Genomic DNA, 22,567 nt, shown 5'->3' with positions numbered 1-22,567 from the left:
ACATATGTAAACTATATAACTTTTCCACTTATATGACCAGAGACCAGTTTTCAACATTACCGATTCATCACAAAAGAAATAGAAGTGGAAAAAGCCATTTAGTTATTTTTTATACCACCACGAAATATCAGTACGAGTACAAAACTTTAAATAATGATAGGTTACTTGATTTATTATTTTTTTTACATATTTTTCAATTTTAAATAAAAATATTATTTATATTATTTATTGATTCGGCGTAAACTTTGTGGAAAATGACATGTCGCTTTAAAAAAAAATACTTGTTTAAAACCAATGAGTTTTATTACACACGACTAGTTTCGAAAACTACAGATGTTCCCATTCAGTAGTATTATACAAGTGTTTATTTTTTTTCGATTTAATTTGTTTATAAAATTTAAATACACATTTACTGTAATTAATAAAATTTTAAAATTAACTTGGTATCATTATTTTTGTGTTTAAAGTGACATTTTGATTTCATTACAAAATGCTATTATAAATCTAATTTTTTTAAATATCATCTCACACTAAATTTATGCATTATTTTCATTTCGTCCTTTAATCGTAGTAACTTATAAAGTTTATATCCACAGAACCTTTTATTCAATTAACGTTTTGAACATTATAAACATTCAGTTAACGATTGGCATAATTTTTATCCTATTAATATCCCAGTTTTTAAATTTTAATCAATTATTACAATAATTAAATTACAAACTCACTTTACTTGGAATTATTGTTGCAAATTTCACATTTTTTGGAGAGAGTTATGACGTTCCGACAGGGGAGCAGCATATGAGAAGAGAGTAGTGAGGTAACGAAGAGATACGCGGGTCACCTCCCTCCGTCTTTCAAGAGTCGCAGTAACTGCAGCAAGACTATCGGCAATAGTAACTTGCGACACGGAGAAATGAGCCCTCCTGTTCCATATTGCATGGCATCGGCATGTTCTCCTGGGAAAAAATATTCAATTAATCATCAAATATGTATATTTTAATATATTTTTTAATACATCTACCCACGTTATTCCTAATATGAGTACATCGCTTTATTCTTTTATTAATAATTGATTTGGTATTAGTTTTTTGGAATAACACGTTAATCAAAATTTTAAAATAAAACGCTTGTTTAAAATAAAACACTATTTTTTGAGATTGTTAATGTAAAAAGTTTTGAGAATTACAGATTTTCTCGACAGCAAGTGAAGTTTTGTATTTCATCTGTTTGTTAGACCATCAATATTCCTAAATCACATTTTTGAGTTTGAAACCAATACAAACAGTTGTATTTTCACCTGTTGATATGGAAATCTGTATTTCTATTAAGAAGCTTTGAAAAATATATGTGACGACCCATCATATACAGGTTTAAGTGATCGATTTATACACGTAACATGCACCATTCCACCCTCATTTTTTTGGAACTCATATATAAAATAAAATTCACATGTCGTTTCATATTTGGGTTCGCGGCAGTATCTATGGTTGATTTGAGTAATCTTTTTATTTAGAAGAGACCCTCATTTTTTCATGTATGCAAGATACTAACCGAATAATTTATCATCAAGTCGCTTGATTTAAATTTTATTTGTCCGCCTACATAGTGTTATGGTCAGCGCGCTCGGCTACCTGTCTGGGGGTCGCCGGTTCGGTTCACAGAGGGGGGTCTAATAAATTGTAAAGTGATTTTTTCACTCTCATATTTATTTAATATTACCCTGGACTGGTACCTGAAGCGGAGGGTTGATCACCTTTCCATCATGTGTTAACTAACGATCAAGATAACACTGCGTTTATATGATGCAGTGCCCTATGCACCATTGGGGTGCGGATAAGGGTTTGAATGAATGAAATTTTATTCACAACATTTTGGATGAGTCCAATTACTTAAATGTTTCACGTGTATAAAGTGATTGATCACTTAAACCAGCCTATCACGGCTCAAAAGCCCTGTAAATACTTAGACCTCTATATTCTTCTTCATCTATGTTAAAATCTCAAATGTAATTTTGTGTATTTGCGCAGACCATTGTGTTTAATAAGTTTCTAATGTATTCTCTAACCAGTTTCAACGTGGCTGTGTTACCAGGGAGTTATAATTAAAACTTAAAGTTATGACAGTGAATAATTATTAAATTCATGTATGTGGATTAATTGATATAACTATTAATGGTGTACCAACACTTTGGTTAGAAATTTCCCTAATCAAACACTTAATATTTTTTAAATTTTTCATTTACGAGGCACTTTTTAACAGAAAATTAATTAGTTGTTTTTTAATGAAGTGTCAATCAGATTTGTCTGACCCTACTCAAAAGCTTTGGAGCTAGAGATATATAATTATATAAAAAGTTTTATATAACTAACTAACTAATCATCATGCTGCTTCCCCGAAAGGGTGGGCAGAGAGAATACAACGCCACACCAATCTGTCTTTGCAAACAATATTCGCCTGTTCCACATTCATGCATCTCTTCATATACTCGCCGATTATTCCGACTCCTGACCTGACCGCTTTGAAGTATTGTACTTAAAATACCATGAAATCATCGATAAAATTAAGAAAGATGTGTTGAGATGGTTTGGGTATGTGAAAAGTAAAAGAAATTTATAAGGCAAATGTAGTTGGTAAGCACAGATAAATCCAGGAAAACTTTTCATGAGACAGTATTTCAAGTATATTTCATCTCCTTTAATCTTTCTTTAACCAATACCATGCTTTACTTTCAAATATTTCATTGCGCCTTTCACTCTGATCCCAGCATTGACTATCCTTTTATAATCCTTCACAAAAATCACAGAAATGATCTACCTGTTCCAAAATTTCCCCATTTACCAGTATTTTACATTCAGATCTACATTCATCTCTTTTAAATACTTCGACTTGATCTTGATTTATTAACATTCCATCACTTAATCACTATCCTCACTCCTTTCAACAACGTCATATATAAAAAAAAAAAACAGATTTTCAGGAGATCGTTTTTAAAGTTTAAAAATAATATAAAATTTATTAAAAATAAATATCAAGCCACTTATTGAACTTTTTACCGTGCAACAGATCTTTTTATATACAACCTGAATGTTTTTTCTCCATTTGAAAAATAATTAGGATATTAAAAAAAAATTAAACAATACCTCTTCTTCAAATTGCAAAACAACACATTCTGCCCTGTAGCGGGTAAATATTAAGTTTAAAATATGCCGCTTTTGCTGGGATAAAGTGCATTTTCGGGACATTCCGAAAACATACGTTTTCGGAATGTCCCGAAAAGTCTTAGATTATTATGTTTTCGTGTATACGAAAATTGAAAAATTTTGATATATGACGTTGTTGAAAGGAGTGAGCGACATATTATACTTTTTTTGTCAACAACACCTGTTGTGGATAGTTTTCATGTACTTTTTCAATGTTTCCATCCCTATAATGTTGAATTAAAATAAAAATTGAAATGCAAGTAATAATGAATGATTAAATACCATTAAGTACGTGGACGGAGACTGTTGTGACGGCCGCTTCATCCAGACTACAGGAGTAATTTCCGGAGTCCATCTTGTTGGCATTGGCGATGTAAAGTTTACTAGTTGCTCCTGTAGGCATCATGTCAGTCTTCACACTGAAACCAGAAGACATTATTCTTATCACCGATAATAATCACCCTTTGCACTCGAGACTTTTTTTGTATGACATACCAGTAACTAGAGTGGACTTTTTTGAAAAATTGCACAAAAATAGTTGACTTTAGAAAAAAATACAAAAAAACAAAAATGGGTATCATGCAAATTGACAATAAAACTAATGGATGTTTATTAAGAATTAGTGCTTAAAATGGTTTATTTAAGAAAAATAAAGACAATTGGTTACTATTTTAATTTTTTGTAGTCTTTCAATGTATTGTATCTAACAAAACAGTCGTCCAAATGCATCCTAGGCTGTCCAGGATAAGGTCACAAAACTTATGAGTCTCATGCCTTTGCCAATTTTCGTCCTTCCGTGAGCAAACCACAGTCTCTTTTTGAGCCTATACGCAAAGCATGTAGTTTGCTATCCAGCCGGACCTCAGTTTAACGAGTAGATGGCCTATTTGGAATCTGCCGAAAGTCCCCTACCAACTGATCTTCTGAAGTTTTCACAAACTTTAAGTGACTCAATGCTAGCAAGAACCTTGAGCAACTGGCAGGACAGAATTGTACCTGCGTTAGTACGTATCTAGGCCTTTTATTATTTAAACAACATAACAGTACATAGTGGCGACCTATTGTCGCCAACCGATTGACTGGGGAATATGCCATGTCGACATACTGTCGCCATTCGAGTGCAAAGGATTAACACTCTATTTACCAACGAATTTTTGAAAGACTTACCAAAAAAAACCAAACAAAATTGTACTAATAGCGAAAAGTACAAGAATTAACAAATGCATTCTTAATTTCTGTACCAATCTTAGATTATTATGATTTTTCTGTGAATTTACATTTAAAAGCTTTCAATGTCATTCGCATTCTGATACAGAAGCATCTAGGCTTCCTGGCAGACCCTCTCTATCAAAGATTTTTTTGTTAGTCAGCAAGATCGGACTAACTGAACTAACCAACTACTAATCCCTTAAAGCAAGGATACAGAAGAAGAATAAAGGGATATTACCTGATGCCTCCTCTAGTAGTGTCGTAGTTGAGAATCCTCATACCATGGCGCCATTGCACATAGCCGCTGGGCTGTGGGACTCTACTGATCTTGCAGACCAGCTCGATCGTGGAACCTTTCTTGTAATACTTGTCTTGGATCAGCACCCCGCGGTTGTCAACTATCTCCACGCGAGGAACTGCAGACAGAAGGAAAGTGTGATACAAGTTGCTGCAGACTTTTTGTTTAGACGGGAGTTGCATTTATTATTTACAGTATCGAACAGAGTTATTGAAACAAAACTTTTTTGTTTTATTTTCGGAAAAAAGTTTTGTAAAATATTTTGTTTATTAGTTATAACACAAATTGATATTAATATGATCTCATTTGGGCTCAATCAATGATTTCACTCTTCTTGGCATCTATATATAAAGTTTTGGCACGTGGAAGCCATTTTTTCGTCTCGAAACTATACCTGAATTATGGACAAAATGAGCTTTTCCGCTGTAGTGCAATCAATTTTGGAGAGCCGATTTTTACAGATTATTGATAGATTTTCAATGAGGTTTTGTCTGGCAAAATTATCACAGTTCATTGTATTTGAGTGAAAAATTTCATCATTTTTTTGGGGTTAAATCCTGCTGAATATTCCATTACCATTCGAGCTTCGTTTTTGTATCTCTGGTAGTATCTTTTCCAGTAGAATTGGGCGATACTTCTCGCTATTCATCATCTCAGTCACTAAAAAAAGCAGCCTTGGTCCATAATACGAGGAACACCCAAAAAAAACTTTTAGAGGGTGTTGTAAATACGAAAAAAAAGTTTTCTTTCAATTAATCTGTTCGATACTGTACCTTGCTTATTATGTACATGTAGATCATAAAGTGGATTTTTGTTTCTTTTAACAAAAACAGATGTTTTGTTTTAATCCGTATTGGGAATAGGGGGATAATCTAATGTGGGTCATTTGCTTATTGTTGGGAGGAAACCATGTAAAAGTCCTCAGGAGAAACTGTTCTATTAACTCGTCAACAGATCGTCCGTTCCATAGGAAGAGGGTTCGGTATTTTGTGTCCTAGCTTGGTTTATGGTACCATTTTGCTTTTGCGATGCGATTTGCGATATGATACATTTGTTATTGCGGTATAGGCAAATATAATATTTATTTTCATAATGTGTTACAAACTTAATATCTGCCTTTTCTCGCACTAATATGAAAGAATGAGAAGACAATAGTCGAGATCGAATACGTAATAAAAGTACTACGATTTATCTCAAAGATCTCTATTGAAGAAATCATATATCGCTCATTTGGTGCAACAATGACTTAATTGTTGTCAATTCGCCAGATGGCGCGAGTGTCATTGTTGAATTGAGTAAAATGGCGCCATTTTTGTTGCTACAATGTCGAAATAGAATCTCCCTAATATTTTTAAAAGTGTAATTACGCCATTTTTGCACCAAATATAGCAATTTTTCTAAAATTCAGTTTTGCTTCACTTTCTGCTAGTTTTCTTATTGTTTTGTTATTTCATATTATATCTTAAAAAAGAGGAGGAAATTGTGAAAAATTCGTGACAAGTCATGGAATATATCTGTATTCTCCCTTGTAGACACAGAACCTTGGGGACCCCATAAACATTTTTTTGGACTGTTTCCATATATAGAGAGAGATTACTCGCGTGTCTCACAAATCATCCAACCACTCTCGAGTGTACTTCGTCCAAGGACTTGGGAGGAATTCTGATGTATGTATTAAAAGGCTATACTTTGATCTTAAATTACATTTTGGCTTTAGCACCGGTAAATGGATCCATTTTTCTTCATCTACCTCGGAGGAGTGAATCTCCTCTTTCGGAATTTATGTTTATTTTAAGATTAAAGAAAAAATCTTGGGGCCATTCTACGAAAATAAAATTGAAAATGGTTAAAAATCTGCAATTTACCATGGTATTTTTTTTACCCAGTTACATATCGTGGGTATACTGGCAAAAAACGTTAAATCTAAAATCCCTGTTATTTTCAGCTTTTAGCTTGAATTCGTCCTCCTCCGTAGTGTAATGGTCAGCACTCTCGGCTACCGTTCTGGAGGTCCCGGGTTCGATTCCCAAGGGGGGTAAAATAAATATAAGTGATTTTTTTCACTGTCATATTTATTCAATATTACCCTGGACTGGTACCTGAATCGGAGGGCTGATCACCTTTCCTTCATGTGTCACGATCAAGATAACACTGCGTTTATATGACGCAGTGCCCTATGCACCATTGGGGTGCGGATAAGGGTTTTATTATTATTATGATTAGCTTGAATAAAATACCCGCTTTTAAATTTAACGTTGAATTTACTTGTAAAATCACAATAAATGACATTTAAAACTACTTACTGTATTTTGCCAGTTTAAAGATCGTTAAATACTTTATAATACTGCATTATTAAGTAAACATTGTATATTTTCGAGTTAACTTTTCAATTTAATATATAAAAAAATATAAAGTTAGTTACGGTACGTGAAATATTGTGGATGAGTATCATCGTTCAACAACAAACTATCACAAAATATAAAAATCTTCAAGTGCAGAACCATGATAACATTTTATCCACAACAAAGGGTTGATGGTCTCAAGAGTTGACAATAAAAATTGTAGTAGAACAATAAATACGGGAGTTTTTTTTGTGTTAAAATATATAAAAATTATAAAAACGTATGTAAATAGACCTCCACCGACAATACACTGGTGGGTCTCTGCAAAAAAAGTTAGTTATGTTTCTGAATTTTTAAATGAATATGTACATGTATTTATATGTATTTAAGTATTGTACTGACATTTCTTGGTGGAAATGCGTTCGGGCATCTTTTTTCACGGATATAATGTCTATACAGTATATACAAATATATATATATATATATATATATATATATATATATATACATATATATATATATATATATATATATATATATATATATATATATGTATATATATATATATATATATAAATATATATATATATATATATATATATATATATATATATATATATATATATATATATATATATATATATATATATATATATATATATATATATATATATATATATATATATATATATACTTTACATATATTATTTTAATTTTCAAAATCAATTATGATAATCCATAATGTTAAAATATATATATATATATATATATATATATATATATATATATATATATATATATATATATATATATATATATATATATATATATATATATATATATATATATATATATATATATATATATATATATATATATATATATATATATATATATATATATATAAATATATATATATATATATATATATATATATATATATATATATATATATATATATATATATATATATATATATATATATATATATATATATATATATATATATACTTTTACATATATTATTTTAATTTTCAAAATCAATTATGATAATCCATAATGTTAAAATATGATATTGTAATGTAATGTAATGTTCGGACAAAAAAGCCCTATTTATAGTTAACGAATAAAAGTTTCAATAAAAAGTAAAAAATGAAAACGAATGTTTTTCTCGTCCTCGAAAGATATGTATAATTTCGTAGACACTCTTAGGTATTCTTATCTGGCCGTCTCATAATATAGAGTATCCATCACGTCATGTCTTTACTAAAGTACACCATTATCTGTCTTCATGACGCATGAACATTTGTTTTAATACTAAATTATTACTCCGTCCGTTCAGTACGACAAAAGGCCGTGGAATAAAAGCGTGGGGCACAATTCAGACGAGAACATTTAATGCGTATTTATACAGGACCTACGTAAATAACCATCGTAACCCGGTATTCAACTTAATCGCTTATTCAGTATTTTTATTATTTCGGAATGGCAGATGTTGTTCTCTCTCAAAAATAAAGTTAAAAACGAGACCATTATTGAGTGTAACTCTATTTTTCTACCTTACATATCGCTCACTCTTTTCAACAACGTCATATATCGCTCACTCCTTTCAAGAACGTCATCAATCAAAAAACTTGATTTTTCAGGAGAACGTAACACTTAAAAATATAACACAATGTATTAAAAATAAATATCAAGGCACTTATTGAACTTTTTACTGTGCAACAGATCTTTTTAGGTAAAACCTGAATGTTTTTTCTTCATTTGAAAAATATTTAGTACATTTAAAAAAAAATAATAAAACAATATCTTTTCTTCGAAATGCAAAAATAATACTTTCTGCCCTGTAGCGGGTAAATATTAAGTTAAAAATATGCCGCTTTTGCTGGGATATAGTGCATTTTCTAGGCATTCCGAAAACATGCAAACTGAAAATTGACGATTTTTGATTTGTGACGTTCTTGAAAGGAGTGAGCGATATCAAAAATCGTCAATTTTAATTTGTGCATGTTTTCGGCATGCTCAGAAAATGTACTATATCCCAGCAAAAGCGGCATATTTTTAACAGAAAGTGTTGTTTTTGCATTTTGAAGAAGAGGTATTGTTTAATTATATTTTAAATATACTTATTATTTCTTGCACATTTTATAAACTTTATAAAATTCATTATTTTAATTAATTTACGTATGCGTGCGCAGCTTCATACTATTTTTTGGGTGATTCCATTAGTTGTTATTTGGGGTTGCCTTGCAATGAATAATAATAAAAAAAGTATTTTAATGTTTTAATGTTTTTGAATTACAATAAACCCTGATGATGACAAGGTTCTTGTCGAAACCGGTAGGTTAAATTATATCAATAAACATGTTGTGAAAACAAAGTTAATTAATTTTATAAAGTTTATACTTATTATTTTTCAAATGAAGAAAAAACATTAAGATTTTTCCAAAAAAGTTGCACTGTAAAAAGTTCATTAAGTGGCTTGATATTTATTTTTAATGCATTTAATTATATTTTTAAGCTTTAAAAACGATCTCCTGAAAAATCATTTTTTTTAATTATATGACGTTGAAAGGAGTGAGCGATATGTTTCTCTATTATCGTCTAGTCTCTGGGGCCTTAACAAATATCAAGCAGTCGTACCTTCTTTAATCAAACGCTAAGTGAACGATTTATCAATCTTTTTGTAGTGTCAGGTGTGTAGAATGAAAAAATCAAGGCTGATATTTCAAATAAATAACACCGTGAACAAAGCCTTAGACACATTCAAAATATTGTGAACAATTAACAGGTCAAAAATATAAGTTTAATTAAAATTCAAAATGATGTCTCCAAGCGTCTTCTAGTTCATAAAATAATTGATGAAGAGTCTTCTACATATTATATTTCATAAACGGACTCAGTTAACTAAAAAGCTTACATAACTCAGCCATAGATGGTTTCGAGAACAAACATTCGAAAAAAGGTGTCAAATGGAGCATAAATATAACTTCCAAAATTTGAGTAGTGAGGTTGTCAATCATAATGGTAGAATGATAAATCGTACACGTGTATATATACGTGTATAAACACGTGTATAAACCAGGTTATGACAGATCGTAAGCCCCGTAAATCTCCAGGCTTCCAGATTGTTCTTCATCTATGTTGAGATATCAAAAATCTTTAGAACAATACTGTCAAAAACGGTAACCATATGTTGAAACTTATCTCTTTGTTTGAAAATCATATTTCTTTTACTGCAGTTTTTTGTTTCTGTTTCCTAAGTAAGTTCTTAATGATGAAAGAAAACACTTCGTTTTTTACCACTTGAGTTTTATTATAGACTACATGTTTCAGAAGTTAAACTTCCATCATTCAGGTCTGTATATATACTTATAAGTTATTAATAAGTTATTATACAGACCTGAATGATGGAAGTTTAACTTCTGAAACATGTAGTCTATAATAAAACTCAAGTGGTAAAAAACGAAGTGTTTTTTTTAATCATTGTAACATGTCTTACCACAAAGTTAATGCCGAAACAATAAATAAAGTAAGTTCTTTTTATAATTTATATTTGAAGCACTAATTTTGTGATTTTCCATTTTATAATTAAAATATAACTTTGTTTTAAAATCACCATAAACATTTTATTGTAAATTAATTATAATGTCTACCAGTTAACTTCGAAACCGGTTAACCGGTGGACATTATTAAGTTATTCGAAGTTCGAGAGTTATAATAAAATATTTATAGTGATTTTAAAATAAAGTTAAATTTTAATTATAAGTTCTATTTACTGAACTACGTAACATGTATTTCTCTGGGTTAATCAGCACACGGAATTGTTTCAGTTGAATTTCGTGGCAAAAAACGATGCAATGAATTCGTTCGACTTTCGAACAAAGAAAGAAGTTCTGATTACACCACAGTTCCTGATTCACTAAGTGGTTGAAACAACATCGCTGCACTTCCCTTCAAAAATTAACTCCGCCGTGAAGTTTTTTCGGTAAAATATTTCAGTGGCAAAAATACTGCACAAAACTTTATAAAATGTTTTAATTCCTTATAAATTTAAAACACTAACACTGTGGCTTTCCTCCTTAATTAAGTTTGTAAATGATTTAAAACTTACTAAATTTCATAGTGTAATATATTAAAATAATATCTTGCATAACCTCAAAAGTATATTCCTCTTTGAATTAAAATCTTAAAACATTAATAATTTCTACAATATTTAAAAATTGTTAGAATTCATTTCCAGGATAAATACTGAAGTTTCATTGTTTTATTCCAATTACTAATATAAGCAACGATACTTTAAACAAATCCTCATTGAATGAGCCTCATTCTTTTCCAATAGCGTAAAGGGTATTGAAATATCCGATATTGCGTATATATTGCATTTATATAATATTCGTATTCGAATATTCTATAAATGGGAAAATCAAGCTTAAGGCTTGTTAATTAAAGCATAATTCAGCATTCAATTAATGCCATGAATAAAATTTGAAAAAATTTACATAAAATTTTAATTATTATAGGAGAAAAAAACTGTCATATTATCTATTCCAGATATTATCTCATATTATCTATTCCAGATATTATCTCTATTAAGTCTGAACATGATGAAAAAAAAAATAAAACAAAGACTCACAACATTTTTAGTGTGCCTTAATACTTTTTCACAGATCTGGGTCACCACTAAGGAGTTATTTTTACATATTTAACATCTCAACATGCATGAAAAAAGATGTGTGGTACAGGTTTTAAGCCTTGTAAATACCCAGACAGGACAGGTCACAAGCCCAATATATACCCAGGCTTTTATATTATTCTTCAAGTTTGTTCAGATGTCAAAAAATGTAAAAATAAACATAATTTAAAGAGCTTTCATGCAGAGATTAAGTAATAAAAAATAAATTGTAAATGAAAATACTTTTTTTTTACTTTTTCTTGGTATTATGTTTATTTGTGACAACTAGTTTTGGAAGCTGCCATCTACGGGTTTGAATATAAACTTTAATAAAACAAACCCGTAGATAGAAGCATATGTCTTACAAAACTAGTCGTTAAAAATAAATATACTAATCCGAAAAAAAATAATGGTAAAAAGTGGTAAAAAATAAGTGTCATTATTTACGAATATATTTAACTGAAAATTTTGTTTAAAAATTTAGCTTAGCATTTATTTTTCAAGACTGATTAATGCTTTTTTATTAGTATTATCAGTCTTGAAAAAAAGCGGTTAGATTCGAAACCGGTAGACATTATAATTAAGTTATAATAACATATTTATTCTTATTTTAAAATAAAGTTATAATTTAATTATAAAATAGAAAATCACAATTATTGCTACAAATATAAATGATATCTTCATTCAAAATTTAATTATGTCTTACAACAAAGTGAAGGCCGAAACAGTAAAAAAAGGGAAAATATATAAATAAAGCGTTGAAAGCGATATATGGCTTACCGATTACGGTGAGGTATACTAAATATACTAGAGGGGGATGACTGGACACCTGACACTCGTACATCCCCTCATCCCTCTCGTTGGCGTAGCGGATCTGCAGGCGCCAGTCATTAGGGGGTAGGTAGTCCAGAGAGTACCTGAAAATTATTTAACCCATAGTTAATTTCCATACTGATATCAAGGTATTTTTATTTATTTTCAAAACATATTACTTACATAAATCATATATATATATATATATATATATATATATATATATATATATATATATATATATATATATATATATATATATATATATATATATATATAAATAAATATATATATGTATATATATATATATATATATATATATATATATATATATATATATATATATATATATATATATATATATATATACATATACATACATATATATTGTATATTTATAAATATTTATATAAATAATCACTCATCTCTGCCGGAATAAACAATTTATATTGTTTGATCAAAATTATTGAACTCAACACTAAATAAAAAATTATATTTTAATACATTATATAGAATTAATGTGTGTGTGTGTATTTGGTGTATGGTAAATAACAATAAAAAATGATAAGGAAAATTAGAATTTCATTTTAAGCTGGAGTTCTGTAAAGTTCATTGCAAAAAATTGTAATTTACCAAAATGCTCAAATATAAAAAAAAATATCCCAATGAATACGCACAATTTCCTCATAAGTACTTACAATGGCAGGAGAAATGATTACTAAAACGTGTCAATAGAATATAAACCACAACGCTAGAATACTTCCTCAGAATTAAACATACATAAATGAAAGCTTATAAAATAATTTAAATACGTTATTTTTTGTTTCATCACATTAATATTTTAAAATTATTTACTGAGAAACCAAAAACATCTTTGAAAACCTTTTTTTCATTATTTATATAAAGAAACAGTCTTTACTAACAGTAAATTAAAGATTAATTCGGAATATCAAACCTTCAAAACGGAAATATGTTACAAAGAGAGGATATAAAAAATTTTCACTGTTTTTTTTAATGGCAAACCATTACCAACGTTGTAAAAGTGATAAATTATCCACACAACACAATATGTAGTGAACAGGAGAGCAATGAACGACAGGAGAGATGAACACATAAATGTAGCCGTGGCATAAAATCACAATCAGTAGTGTGATTACTTTTTATTTGATGCGAAACCGCAAATACTATAATAAATCACAGTGAATTTTATATCTCAGAAGCATGTTCACAAGGGATGGAAAATTGCACAAGGATATTGAGCGAAGAGTGAATGCAGGAAACATGATAAATGGTGCTTTGAACATAGTGATTGCAAATGAAAATATATCCACTAAATCAATCTGGCGGTTCATAGTGAAGTGCTGGCACCGACACTGTTGTGTGGATGCCAAATATGGAACTGGCAAAGGAAGGATGAAAGCAAAGTAAACGCCGATAAAGTGCGCTCCCTCTGACGAATGTGTGGAAAATTATTGTACGGCAGAATTAAAAACGAAGAAAGGAATACAAGGCTAGGGATAGGGATAGCTACGGATAATTGAAAAGATTCAGAAGAGTTCTTTAAGTTGGTATGAACATGTGGAGCTAATGGTGAGAGAATGACCAAGAAAGTACATGTAGCGAATGCGAGCGGAAGAACAGAACGAGGACGGTCGAAATAGACACGATCAGATCAATCAGAACCTAAAATATGGTGGTGTCAAAAGACAACGTAATTGGAGGGCATGTATGGCTAGATTTATGGATGTGAAGGAAGCGAGGAGTGTATGTCAGGACAGAATAGTGTGGCGTTCCATCCACTCTGCCTACCCCTGCGGAGAAACTGTGTGATGATATTAGTAGTTGTAATCATAGTGATTTTTCGTAGATTTGTCTAGAATTTTCACTAATGAATTACATGAAATTATAGTAACTTTTAACATAAAGAGTTGATCCACTAACGAGTAGGCATAGGCTACAAAACATAAAATGTTGAAGCCTTACTAGGGTCACGAAGTCGTAGCTAGATTTCAGAGTCACTTGGACGTAAGGTAATAAAAAAAATCCCCTTAAGTAAGCAAACATTTTTTTAAAGTAATATTTATAGTAGTGTAGTCATATTTTCTTATTTTGTTTTTACTTTATTTTTATTTTTTATATTCACTCATTTGTTGATTTTAAATATGCTTCTTACCTTATGTTTTTCTCATTATTTCTTTTAAATATGCTTCCTATGCCTATTTATTATACCTGTTTATTGTTTATATATTTTGCCATGTATTAGTATTAGTTTTGGTTATTTAAAAAAATCTTTTTTGTTACTTTATTACTTGTGTTCCAGTCTTGTTAATCTTAATCCCATGTCCCAAAATGAGAAATAGAAATTACTCATCGAGAATATTATATGTACAATATATATGACTTATGTATGTAATATGTTTTGAAAAAAATTAATAAATAAAATAAAAATAAATAAATAAATTTCCTAAATACGAGATGCTCAGTTTGGTTGTTTGATTGTTCAGTTTTCAGTGTGTTAGTGTCCCATATACGAATACCTTCACACTTGTACATACAACATTTAGGAAAACAAGCGCAGCACTCCGTTGATCCATTGTATTTCTAATCGCAGAGACAATTCGACATTTTACTGTCAATAAACGCGAGCGCTCGTTCGCGAGAGCAAATATTCCGAATTCATCGACAAATCTCTCCTCTCTCCGAGTCAAATAAAAATCGCTATAATTCCAGATACGTACATCCATGTCACAGTTTATTAGCTTTCGGAATACTAGTTACTGCGTACTCCCCACTTACGAGCCGGCAGTACATACGTCCTAGTGGGTCATAAGATAATATCACGAACGTGACACACTTCGCGATTATTGCCGAGTATAACGAAGAATATTAAACATTATTATTTTAATTTAGAATTCAATTTCGTAGCAAAGTTTGCAGAGAACCGAGTCTAGTTCAGGGATGGCGAATCTATGGCACGCGAAACGATTTTGCATGGTACACGAATGAAGTGAAAAAATAATACAAAAAATTAAAAAAAGTGGGCATTTTAACATTTTTTTCGTCGACTTATTCCTGTGAATCTTTATTTTCTTCAATGAACTCAAAATATTTTGAATATTGTTTAGTAGATAGTGTTTTAGTATTAATCAGTCTTGATAAAGAAGCGGTTAGCTTCGAAACCAGTAGACATTATAATTAAGTTATAATATAATATTTTTAGTGATTTTAAAACAAAGTTATATTTTAATTATAAAATGGAAAATCACAAAGTTTGTGCTTCAAATATAAATTATATATTTGAAGCACAAACTTTGTTTTAAATATAAATAAAAAGTAGACTTACAGACAAAAGTACGACTGCTTGTATTCTATTAAAAGCTACCAGCTATGAACCCGATTTGAAAAAATGGTATCTGGCATTCAACAACAAAAATTTCACTAATAATGAAGATTTAAGGGTTCTACGTTTTTTGGTAAGTCTATTTTGCCATTAATAAGTACTTAATTATTTTTTTCGATATATTAATGCTATGTTCATATTCAAAATCTGAAGTACGTTTGATTCATTTTTATTTCCATCTTCAACGTTTTGAGTGTGTCTGAATACATGTTCACAAATCTGGATTATAGAAGTTATTTATCACATTATTTTTTGACATCTCATCAAAGATGAAGACGAATATGAATTATCATCCAGGATTCGGACTTCACATACTAATAAAAGAGTTGCTGCTCAATAAAAAGCTCTTTTCATCTCACCAAAAGATATCTCTAGTGAAGTTCTAGTGATTCAAGAACAATGTTTCGGAATTGGTTCACATATAGAATCTCCAAGAATTTGAGTAGTGTGGTTGTCAATAATGGGTAGAATTGGTGAATGTTACACGTGTGTAAAGTGATCACTTAAACCAGCCTATGACCGTCGTCAGCCCCATTAATGCCCAGACTTCCATATTCTTCTTCATCTTTGATGACATGTCAAAAAATAATAAATTTGGTTGTAAAACAATGAGATAAGTAATTTTTTTTAAATAAATTTTTACAGCTTAATAGACACTGATTTTAATACTGAAAAAATGGAGTTCTTTAAAAAAAAATTAAACGGAATAACACGCAATGCGTCTATTTTAGATGATTATCTGCAGATAGGATTTTATTTTTAGTTTATTTTGCACTTGGTGGGAATCGAACCCGTGACGCGAGTTTCGCAGTCGAGCGTCTACGAATTGGTGAATGTGACACGTGTGTAAAGTGATCCCTTAAACCAGCCTATGACGGTCATCATCTCATCTTTGATGAGATGTCAAAAAATAATACGTTTTATTAAATTGAGATTTTTTTGGCACTCAAGCTCAAAAAGGTTTGCCATTTCTGGTTTAGCTGAAGAACGAATTCTCGAAAATTTTTTGCCTTTGACCTTGATTATTCTTTGTGGTACAGTAAAATAGTTTAGATCGTAATAAGTACCTAGAATGGTCGCTTCTACAATTTTTATTAAGACTTCACAAAATGTAAAATGTCTATTAAATGTAAAAGGATGTTTTTTACAAAGTTCTCACTTTTGACAGGTTATTTAAAATACAACGTTACGAAAGCTTAAAATGAAAGTACGCCAAACTTACTAATATAGCTAGTATTTTGCCTAGTATTTGAAATTCGAGAATTACACCAAGCAGAACTTAACTGAGAGTACACAATGGAGTCCTGGTTCCAAGCCTAATGTATGGAGTAAAGCATGGAGTTAGCAAAAGAAGGATGAGACTGAATGCAGTCGAAATGCGATATCTTAGGGTATTGACTGACCGAAACCATTTAGTTGTAACGTAACACGTTACGATGCGAGCATTCGTTTAGTCAGTACAGCGAGCCGAGCCGAGAGTGATGTTACGACATTACGTTACAACGAAATGCTCCAGTCAGTCACCACCCTTACCCGAATGTGCGGCAAAACGATGTATGATAGACGTTCGAAAGGTGGTATGTTGAAGAAGTAGTGTAAATCTGATGACGTGTCATAGGCTGGCTAAGCGATTACTATACACGTGTGTAACGTTCACCATTCTATCCATGACTAACAACCACATTACTCATTTTTTTGTTTTTCAACTCATACATATATCAGTAATCTCATGACGCCTTATGTTTGAGTCTGCTGCCATGTGGTTGGTTTGAAAAACAAAATACTTGGAAGAGACCCTTTTATTTAGATGTATGCAAGATACTAACCGGATTATTCTACATACTGGGAGACGCCTGAAAACTTGATTTTCAATTTTTATGCAGCTTAAAATTTGACCGGTTATTTTGTTCACACCATTTTTGGGCATGCCTAATCCTTGTTTGAAACCCAGATTTGTGAGCAATGATTTGGACACATTAAAAAATATCGTGAAAAACGATATTTTGTAATATATTATAATATAGTAAAAAAATTATCCGCCTTCGTAGTGAATTGGTCAGCATTCTCGGCTACCGTTCTGGAGGTTCCGGGTTCGATTCCCGGGGAGGGAAGGGTCAAAATAATATAAGTGATTTTTTCACTCTAATATTTATTCAATATTACCCTGGACTGGATTTGAAGCGGTAGGCTGATCACCTTTTCTTCATGTGTCAACGATCAAGATAACACTGCAGTTATATGATGCAGTAACCTACGCACCATTGGGGTGCGGATAAGGGTTTGAAGAATAATTTAGCAAAATATGAGAGATACATTTTTTGTTAAACTTTTAAGATATTCACAGAATACGTTCACTGCGAACAAATGAGTTGGAATAAGAAGTATATTAAAGACTTATCTGAATAAAAATTAAATTATAATATATGTGGGAAGTAAATTTATCTTTTGTCTCTGAAATAACTTTAGACTTAAACGTTCGGCCATTAAAGATATGCGTAAAAGGATGATCCCAACTCAAATATGATTAAATCATCAGACATTTTGTATCTCGCATCGCTCTCTTTATTCCCGTTCCTTGTTTTCTTGCACCGTTTTCGACGTAACGTCCTCAAATTTCATGAATGATTTAACATAATTGGGAAACTTCTGCGCCTCGGGTTAGAACAATACGAGAAAAGTCATACAATTTTACACAAAAGAAAGAAAATAAGAAGAAATACGGAGACTCTTCATCTTCTGACTCCGGCAGAAACAAATTCTCAAACATAAACGTTTTTACGCTCAGAAACTTGCGACAAATGTTTTCTCTAATGAAAAACTGTAATTATCATTCGTAAATTCAAACAAATTGTAGTTTAAAATGAAAATTAACATCACTATTTTTTATTCATTTATTTAAACTTTATGTACAGAAAAGAAATATATGAGCAAATCGGCAGGCTTATTGCTTAAACTAAATATTTTCAAACCAACCAAAAACAGCCACACTTGGCTTGAACATTTAAAAAACATAAATTACAAATTGACATTTAAAAAAACATAAATTACAAAAGATGATAAAAAGGGAGTTTAGAGAAAAAGGAGAGGGAAAAACTAAGGGAGGAGGTTTGATGGACAGTTAGGATTCTAACGATATATAGTAATGTCTAGGACGTTTAAGAAAGTAATTTTTTTTATTTATTAAAATATATTTTTTGATAAGAGTAGCATTTATTATTTATCTTGTCTTTATCTCCAACGATTATAGATAATCAAGTGGATTTTTTTTTCTCTAACAAAAAAAATGTGAGACGAGCGAATTATCTCTCTCTCTATATATGGATACAGTCCGAAAAATGTTTATGGGGTCCCCAAGGTTTTATATATACAACAAAATAAGCAGATATATTCCTATATTTGTCACGAATTTTTAAAAATATCCATCTAAGTGGTTTTGGAATAATAATTCCGTCATCAGGTCAAATGTAGATTAAAATGAAATTTTTACGCTCTCACATTTATACAAAAATAAAATTCGGAAGGAGAGAGAAAATATTATTTTAATCTATAAAAAAAGTACTTATATCATACCGTAACAATTTAATTTTAATGTACGTTTGACCCGATGATGGAATGATTATTCCAAAACCAGATGTGACGAAGTAGTATTTTTTAAAGTGGTATTACACAAAGTAAACGACGAATGATAAGGAGAGTGTTAAATTACCGTACCACAAAGTTAACAAATGCTTTTAACATACATAATATTTTCTGGAATACATGAATTAATGCTGAAATCGATATTACTTTTGGGTGATTATATTATACCTACTCGATAGGGGATTCTATTTTTTCACGCTTTAGAGACAAAAATGAGACGCGATGTGAGAACATAAAAAGTACCATTAATTTTTTTCAAGAGACCATTTACGAAAGTAGAATATAAACTGCTGTATTCCACTTTCAGGGCGTATAGGATTTTTCATGACTCGCTGTTTGGGATTCTAGTTCATGTAAAGCTGATAATCTGTAAATAATCCCAATGGGAGAAAAACGCCGATCTTTAGTGTAACGTAAAGATAATGGCGAAACGTGACGGAGTTGGCGATGAATAATAAATGTAGGAATTAAACGGAACGACTGTCTTTGGTTTATCTGCCCGACTACGCCACTGGAGAGAGTGCTTATCTTCATCTAGTCCGACATTCTACATTAGTGGTTCAATGTAGAATGTTGGACTAGATGAGGTTACCTTTCCGGGAGTACAAAAATTGATGTCCGCCTTTCTCTGGGGAGTGGGTTCTTTTAACATGAAAAAAAATCTTCATTAAATTTGTGTATTATGAAGATAAAAATTATGTTAAAATATTTATATAAAAAAACACCTATTCGAAATATTTTTCAATTATGACAAAATTACACACAAATATCCACAAATGTCATTGCTAAACAAGTTACATCATCCTAACTGACAGGCGGACTCCGACGTTCATTAACGTCGATACTCCTTTAAGGAAAATTCGCACTGACGTTCATTTACGTCCGTACTCCCGGACAGGTTAACCGGTGTTCCGCGAAGACTGGAGCTCTTCGAGCTTGTTGCAAGTGTTCCGCGAAATTACGAAAGCCAAAATGTGTCAATGTGCCGGGATGTGGTCCCGTGGTTAGTGTCGCGGACTCTTGAGTCAGAGTTTCACGGTTCGAACCCACTCTGCCACAATCTGATACCTATTTCTAAGAATGAGCCGCAAAGGCTCATTGTTAGAAATGAATATGTTTAATTCTAGTGCATATTTTTCCTCGGCTCGTTACGCATGTTTGTGCTGAAACCTTTAGTGCATGTTGGTCTTCGGGTCTTCGGGTCGGGGATAAAGGTTAGAAGAAGATGAAGAGAAGGAAAAAGAAGTACTAGTTATTCACAAATCTGACATTTTTTTCATATTTCATCATAAATAAAGAAGAATGTGGAATTCTCAGTGTTTACAGGGCTTATAACTTGTCGTACGCTGGTTAAGTGATCACTTTACACACATGTAACATTCTCCATTCTTTTCATGATTGACAACCCACTACTCAAATTTTGGAAGTCATACATATATAGAAAGCCATTATTTCATTATAAAATTAAACCAGCCTATGACGGTCGTCAGCCCCGTAAATGCCCAGACTTCCATATTCTTCTTCGTGTTTGATGAAATGTCAAAAAATAATATCGTTCAATTACAATATAAAGTGCAAGTTCTACTTAAAAATGTGTTTATTTTTTTAGTAGTGAAATGTGTATCAAGCTTCGAAACATTTTCTGTCTTTTCCTTAGTCTTGTAGACAACCTAATGGGACTTCTCGCTACTTTCCGCGGTCTCTTTATAACACCCGTGGGATATGCTGATCTAATAGCTTTACATAAAAAATTCAAGGCTTTAAAAAAGTTTAGTTTTCTTTCATTTCAGGGATTAATTTCAACCGACCCAATTGAAGCCAACGAAGAAGTCACTTTACATTTCAGTTCTGCACATAAATGCCAAAGCTATCGGATAGAGAAAGAAAACTCTTTTGGGCAGCTTTGCTTGTTGATTGTCAACGAGCCATAACGTTAGTAAAAGATCCCCGAGGGTAGGTAACTTACTCCTTTTAGGTTTAAAAAAAGCCCTTTTTTGGTAATATTGACTTTCAAACGAAACGGAACGACAACCGGAATTAAAATTCCAAAGTGGTTTTAAATAACCGTCTGGAATATATGAAATTTATGAAAAATGTAAACTAGTTTTTATTTTGATTTTTTTATCTTTTTTTGTGTGTTTATGTGATTAAAATAAATGAAAAAATAAATATCATTAAGTGGATTTTTGTTTTTGTAGTAACGATGTATCATAAATATGTTGTTATTTAAATCTGTGTTAGGAACAGGAGGGATAATTTATTGTGGGCCAGTCAGGAACTTCTCATCCTTTGCTCATTGCTGGGAGGAAACCACGTAAAACTCCTCAGGAGAAGGCGGACTGTTGACTGTCATCAGCAGACCTTCTGTTCCACTAGAAGAGGGTTCGGCATTTTTAGTCCTAGTTTGGTTTATGTAACCAATGTCCTTCACTATTTTTATCAATGTAAAGTTAATATTATCTTAACTGCGTAGTTCCATTTGAGATTGACGCCCACCTCTTACCTAACATATATCGATCACTCCTTTCAACAACGTCATATATCAAAAATCGTAAATTTTCAGTTGTGCATGTTTTCGGAATGCCCAGAAAATGTACTGCATATATCCCAGCAAATGCGCTTATTTTTAACTTTATATATACTTGCTACAGGGGAGAAAGTGTTGTTTTTGCATATTGAAGAAAAGGTATTATTTAATTATTTTTTTGAATATTTTTTTATTTAATTTATTTATTTATTTTAAACTTCATGTACAAAAAATAAATAAATACATTGGCGGGCTTATTTCTAGAAAGCAATATCTTCCAACCAACCAAAAACAGACCAGTGATATTATAAATATACTTGTTCCTTCCAAATTTTTGTATTTTTTTATAAGAATTTGTGCATTAAAATTGTTTTCATAAATGTATGCGAGAAGAACAAAGAGACGCAGTTCATTGACATTCATTTTGTTTATAATATTGTCCTCAACACATGTACCTCCTTTAA

General features: G+C 30.9%; 1 protein-coding gene across 1 annotated transcript in view; it reads right to left on the bottom strand.

The window, feature by feature from the left end:
- Nucleotides 1-589: 589 nt before the first annotated feature.
- LOC148305191 (zwei Ig domain protein zig-8-like) overlaps nt 590-22,567 on the bottom strand; it is a 31,281-nt gene continuing 9,303 nt past the window's right edge. Inside the window, exons 3-6 of the mRNA XM_088267079.1 lie at nt 12,505-12,641; nt 4,648-4,825; nt 3,483-3,619; nt 590-956 (exon numbers count right to left, since the gene is read on the bottom strand). Coding sequence (XP_088123205.1) covers nt 838-956; nt 3,483-3,619; nt 4,648-4,825; nt 12,505-12,641 — 571 coding nt within the window. The 3' untranslated portion in view covers nt 590-837. The remainder of the gene's footprint in view (nt 957-3,482; nt 3,620-4,647; nt 4,826-12,504; nt 12,642-22,567) is intronic.

This window comes from Brachycentrus maculatus, unplaced genomic scaffold, assembly GCF_059751285.1.
Source record: "Brachycentrus maculatus isolate JH-2025_06_01 unplaced genomic scaffold, ASM5975128v1 h1tg000281l, whole genome shotgun sequence".
NCBI lineage: Eukaryota > Metazoa > Arthropoda > Insecta > Trichoptera > Brachycentridae > Brachycentrus > Brachycentrus maculatus.
This window is presented reverse-complemented; position numbering and strand designations above follow the sequence as displayed.